This window comes from Capricornis sumatraensis, chromosome 15, assembly GCF_032405125.1.
Source record: "Capricornis sumatraensis isolate serow.1 chromosome 15, serow.2, whole genome shotgun sequence".
Taxonomy (NCBI): Eukaryota; Metazoa; Chordata; class Mammalia; order Artiodactyla; family Bovidae; genus Capricornis; species Capricornis sumatraensis.
Window position 1 is genome coordinate 44606595 of NC_091083.1, and position 6076 is coordinate 44612670.

General features: G+C 61.4%; 1 protein-coding gene across 1 annotated transcript; it reads right to left on the reverse strand.

Moving 5' to 3' along the window:
• Positions 1 to 445: 445 nt before the first annotated feature.
• FOXA2 (forkhead box A2) lies at positions 446 to 3428 on the reverse strand. The gene is made up of 2 exons (XM_068987573.1): positions 3342 to 3428; positions 446 to 2236 (listed from the first exon to the last, which is right to left on the reverse strand). The coding sequence occupies exons 1-2, from the start codon at positions 3426 to 3428 to the stop codon at positions 920 to 922; spliced, it is 1404 nt and encodes a 467-aa protein (XP_068843674.1). The 3' UTR covers positions 446 to 919.
• Positions 3429 to 6076: the final 2648 nt, after the last annotated feature.

Genomic DNA, 6076 nt, shown 5'->3' on the forward strand with positions numbered 1-6076 from the left:
ATACTGAGCTGAGAACTATAGGATCTGAGCAATGGGTATGTGTCTGTTTACTGTAAAATTCATTCAACTTTAAGTTTGTCTGAAAATGTTAACAAAAAATGTTGATAAAGCAGCAACCATCTCCCCTCCCCCAAATAAAATAAAACCTGCAACCAGTCAGGGTCTCCCTCCCTCAATTTTAAAATATATCTCAGATATGTTTATTTTTTAAATCAGGCAAAGGAAAAAAAATCTTGAAGATTCAAAGCAAAAAAACTGGCAATAACACTTTAATATAGATTTATGGAACTCTGGTCCTTGCAGTCAGAACACACATTTATAAGCCATAAATAAAGCACGCAGAAACCATAAATTAATCAGACTTGAGACCTGGATTTCACCGTATCAAGAATGTGAATGCTTTTTTCTTTTCTTGGGCATTTACAACAGACCCTTACATTATTTTTTTCTCTCTCTTTTTAAAACAATAGTACAATTCTGTTTTCTGTTAAAACTACATAGTTTTACACTGAGTCACTCACAAAAGTTTGTGTTTTTTTCCTTTTCTTTTTTTAATAAAGTAAGACTTCCCTGCAACGACAGCAATGAAGAGGAACCACAACAACAAAAAGTCAAGAATTGGCAGGTTCTTAAAGAAGCAGGCGTCTACACAGTAGTGGAAACTGAGGCTTTTCTTCTTCTTTTTCAACAGTTTAGCTTTTTCTTTTCCCCTCTTTATATAGGATGGTAGACATCAGTGTGGCCCACGCGAGGGGGGGAAGGGCTGCAGAGGGTGAGGGGAGACCTCTGTGGGGGGGCGGGGCAGGGTGTGAAGGGTCCTTCTCCCTTGCACCTTTCCAGCAGCCCTCCCTCAGAGTCTCCACCCCACTTCCTGTCTCTCCCATCTGGGTCCCGGGCTATCCGGGTCGCCGCTGTCTTCTTACGAGGAGTTCATAATGGGCCGGGAGTACACGCCCTGGTAGTAGGAGGTGTCTGAGGCCAGGGGCGAGGCATCCAGGCCCGCTTTGTTCGTGACCGGGCCCATGGCCAGGCTTCCCGGCATGGGGGACCCGTAGCCGGGGTAGTGCATCACCTGTTCGTAGGCCTTGAGGTCCATTTTGTGGGGCTGGTGGTGGTGATGGCTGTGATGGTGCTGCTGCTCTGACGACATGAGGTTGTTGATGGAGAAGGGGTGGTTGAAGGCGTAGTGGTGCTCCGGCTTCAGGTGGGCCTCGGGCGGCAGGCCCGGGTGATGCGGAGGGCCCAGCAGGTGGGCCGCGGCCTGCTGCTGCTGCTGCCCGGGCGAGGGCGCCGGCTCCGGGGGGCTCAGCGCCGAGGCCGGCGTCCCCTTCAGCTCCCCGAGGCCCCCTCGCTTGTGCTCTTGGCACGGGGAGGCGCTTGAGTGGGGCGACTCGGTGCCCGCCGGAGTCTCGGGAGCCGGCCCGGCGGCCGCCTCTCCGAGCGGACCCTGCGAGGCCTGGGCCCCGGCGGCGGCGGCCGCCTTCTTGCCGCCGCCCGCGGCGCCCGCGGCCTCCTTCAGGGCCAGCTGCTTCTCGCACTTGAAGCGCTTCTGGCGGCGCAGGTAGCAGCCGTTCTCGAACATGTTGCCCGAGTCGGGGTGCAGGGTCCAGAAGGAGCCCTTGCCGGGCTTGTCGGGCGAGCGGGGCACCTTGAGGAAGCAGTCGTTGAAGGACAGCGAGTGGCGGATGGAGTTCTGCCAGCGCTGCTGGTTCTGCCGGTAGAAGGGGAAGAGGTCCATGATCCACTGGTAGATCTCGCTCAGCGTCAGCATCTTGTTGGGGCTCTGCTGGATGGCCATGGTGATGAGCGAGATGTACGAGTAGGGCGGCTTGGCGTGCGTGTAGCTGCGCCGGTACGTCTTGGGGTCGCGCGCGCGGCTCAGGCCCGCCTGCCCGTACATGGGGCTCATGGAGTTCATGTTCGCGTAGGGCGCCAGGCCGCCCATGGCCCCAGCCGCCTGCCCCCCTAGCGGGCTCAGGCTCGGGCTCAGGTGCGGCCCCATGCCCGCCACGCCGGCCGCCCCGGCCGAGCCGCTCATCCCGGCCATGGCGCCCGCCCCAGGGGACATGCCCGCCAGGGACGGGCTCATGCCCGCGCCCACGTACGACGACATGTTCATGGAGCCGGCGCTCATGTTGCCCGAGCCGCTGCCCATGGCGGCCGCCGACATGCTCATGTACGTGTTCATGCCGTTCATCCCCAGGCCGGCGTTCATGTTGCTCACCGAGGAGTAGCCCTGAGAACAGAGCCCGAAGGGAGGCGCACAGCGTTAGCACCGCGGCTGGAGAGCGCCCGGCCGCCTGGCCGGACCCCCGCCCCACACCCCACGCCCCACGTCCCACGCCCGGCCGTCGGGCCAGCCCAGGCCCCCGCCTCCAGGGAGGCCTCCAGGGAGTCCTGCCTTCGCGAGGCCTCGGCCCGGGCCCCGACCCAGCGTTCGTGTCACCCGGAGCGCGCCGCGATCGCCCTCGGAGAGGGGGCGCGGGGGCTGCGGCTCTGCGCTCGTGGCCACCCCTCAGCCCTCCTTCGCCCGGTTCAGATTCTACAGCAGGGGTCTCCGGGAGCGCGCTGAGCCAGGCACCCCAAATGCAGCTCCCCTCTGTAGAATCTCCCCGACTCTCAAGCCAGTACACCCAGCAGGCGCCGCTGCCTCGGAAGCCTCCTCCAACCCTGGCCAGCGACCTGTGGGACACGGCGCCGGGTGGTCTCCAGCGGAGACGATCCCAGGGTCCTCTCCGTTCAGCCTTCCTCCCGGACCCCATCCTGGTCCCCGGGGGAACCTAGACGCGGTTCCCGCGTGGAGCCTTTGGCCACCCTGAGACATTGAGTGGCGGGACCGGGAGGGGACCGCGAAGTGAACTGGTCGCGGCTGGGCTCTGCAGCCACAAACTTTCTTCCTCTTTGTCGTCTCGTCCTCGACCCTTTTTTTCTCTACCCCAGCCCCCGACTCCTGCCCACCTTCTCCTCTCCAGCTCCCCACCCCCTCGCCGGCCGACCTCCCAACCCCTCCCCAGCCGCGCGCTGCCAAACACAACTCTGTTAGGATAGTGCGTGGCTCGGCCACGGAGAGGATTTGGAGGCGCCGCAAGTCAATATTTGATCACAAAGTTAATATTATCTCAAGGCTAACAGTGTGTCGTATAAAAAAAAAAAAAAGAGAGAGAGACCCATTTGAGTCGAAGGAGGGTGGGAAAGGCGGCTGCCCCGAGCGGCTGGGGTGGTGGTGGTGTGGTGTTGGGGTGGGGGTGGGGGGTCGGGATCCGGCCAGTTAAGCGGTCCCGAGGTTGGGACCGAGGGCAGACGCCGCCACCCAGCTTTCCCCGGCAAAGCCGACTGCCTACCTCGGGCTCGGTGTAGTAGCTGCTCCAGTCGGACGGCTCGTGCCCTTCCATCTTCACCGCTCCCAGCATACTGGAAGCCGAGTGCATGGCAGTTTAAAATTTAACAGCCACAACAAACGACCGGCAATCACCCCCCCACCCCCACCCTCCTTTAAAAAAAAAAAAAAAGTCGGCCGAGGCACGGTCCCCTCCCTCCCTCTCGCTCTCCCTGTCTCTCGGCCCCTCTCCTTCGGCCGGCCAGAGGCGGTGGTGGGAAGTGGGCGGGAGGTATGGGTCGCGGGAGGAGGGGGCCGGGGGTAGGAGGAGGCCCGGAGCCGAGCCCCGCCGCCGGAGCGCCCGCCGCCACCGCGCTCGCGGGCTGCCCGGTGGAGGCCGAGGCTGGCAGTGCCGAGCTGCCCGGAGGCGGCGGGAAGCGCGCGGCGCGGGGGAGGGTGGGGGGGGCGGAGAGGAGGAGGAGGAGGAGGAAGGGGTGGAGGAGGGAGGGGGAGGAAGTGTGGACCGCGCAGCGGACAAGTGCCGCAGTGACGTGGGCGGCTGGTGATATAGCGCGGCGCGCCGGCGCGGGCCTCCAATCCCCAGACCCCGGGCAGCCCATTTGAATAATCAGCTCACACCTGGGTGAGAGGGAGCCCCGGCCTGCGCCCCGCACCTGCTCGGCCCCCCCTCCCACTCAGCCGCCCTGAACCCCTGCACGCGGAGCCGCGACGGGCGAGCCAAGAGGGTGGACGCGGGCCTCTGGGGGGGGGGGGTCCAGCCCCCCTTTCGTCTGCGGGGCGTCCCCGCGGGAGGAGGGACCCGGGAGGAGGCCACCCGGTGGAGCAGCCCAGGGCTCTGACCCCCACCACCAACCCTCCCCCCGCCCGCCGAGTCTCGTTGCGCCGGGCGCCTGGTACGTTGGTCCGAGGGTGCGTCCGGCCTCCGCAGAGCCTTATCACAGCCGCATTTATTTATCCTGGTTTCTGCGCTCGCAGGGCTCATTCCCTGTCAAAACAGCCAGCCAGTGACAGAGCCAGTTTGCAAAGCGCTGTCCTATGTAACAAAACTGTGTACACACCTTGAACTCCCCGGCCGCTGCTGCTGGGAGGCCTCTCCCGTTACAGTTAAGACCCAGAGCGGCTACGGAAGGCCTGCGGTCCCGCCGCCCCGGCTTTTTGCCTCCTCCGCGCCCGGCTTCCAGGGCCCGACCGGGCGGCTGGCGGGGACGAGTCCAGTCCCACTGTCCCGGCGCCCGGCGCAAGGGCGCAAGCGGCCCCGCCAGCAGCTGCGACGGTTGGGAGACTATTTGTCTCTGACAGGAGGGAGTGTTTCAAGGTTACTTTTCAGCCACAACCAGGTACCCACAGAGTTTCGTAACTAAAACAAACAAGGCCTGAGGTGAGGGGTGAAGCGAGAGGAAAGAGGGGAATTAAGGAATCAATACTGGGGCAAAAAGAGTCCGCCCGAGGAGGGCCCCTGTGGTCTTCGGTTTCCCGAGGAACTGTTTTACGAGAATTTGCAACCCTAGCACCATATTCGTCCTTTTATTTTCGATCCAACTTCCAGTTCAAATGATCATCTGTTCTGGGTTAGCTACGGAGACCTCAGTGAGCCAGATTTGGGGTGAGGGTGGTAGGGAATACTACTACAGGTGTTTGGAGGTGGACACCTTTTCTTGATTCTAAAAACCCAGCTGGGCCGTGAGGATGCAGCCTTGAGCTCTCAACCCCAGAGAGAGAGAGAGAGAGGAAACAGTGGGTATCTGCCCCACCTGTCCAGGGTTGTGGGGAGTGGTGGCCGAAGACAGAAGTGAGGCGGCAGGCACGGAACAGAGCATCTAGAGCGGAAGGCCGGGTAAGGGTCAGGCCAGAGGGCAGGGGCGGAGCAGTGGGCTGGGGCAACTCCCACCCCTTCCCTCTACTCCAGGGCGCTAGGGCCTGCAACGCTTTGAGCTAAAGGTGCAGGCACTGCTGATCTGACTAATTCATAAGGAGGGCGTTAATGCACCCGTTGAGCAACGGCCGGGGAAGGGTTCCCCACAGCCAAGGTTTGCGTCTGCCTGAAAGCGAGGACCTTCAAGAGGGACAGGGCGGTCCTGGGTACAGCCTGGGAGTGCCCTGGGTGTAGGCACACATAGTGTCGGTGTGTGGGGGGGAGCCGAAGGGACCAGACTCTGGGCATCTCTCACCGGTCCCCAAGCATGGGTGGAAGCGACTTGACCACTCTCCAGAGGGCTGGGGAGAGACGGTGCGCACTGCCCTGTTTTTAGCGTTCTGCGCAGGCCCAGGGCAGAAACAGACACAAACGCGCAGGCACACACGCACGCACCCTTCCTCCTCCCCGCGGGGCCCTTCTCACATTCATCAGTGTGTGTGCTTAATCACTCAGTCGTGTTCGACTCTTTGCGACCCCATGGACTGTATAGCCTGCCAGGTTCCTCTGTCCATGGGATTTCCCAGGCAAGAATACTGAAGTGGGTTGCCATTTCCTTCTCCGGGGGATCTTCCCGAACTAGGGATCGAACCCACGTCTCCCGCATTGCAGGCTAATTCTTTACCGTTTGAGCCAGTAAATCAGACAGTAAAACCGGAGAAATGACAGACAGCTTTCGGGGGTGCAGAAGATGGAAAGCTCGAGCGTCCTGGTTAACATAGTATGGGCGTCTATGTATGTGCACTCCTCTCTTTTCTCTCTTGGTTCTGGAAACCTCTCCGCCAGCAGAAGAAAGCACGGCCCCGGGGAGGAGGGAGCGCCCCTGG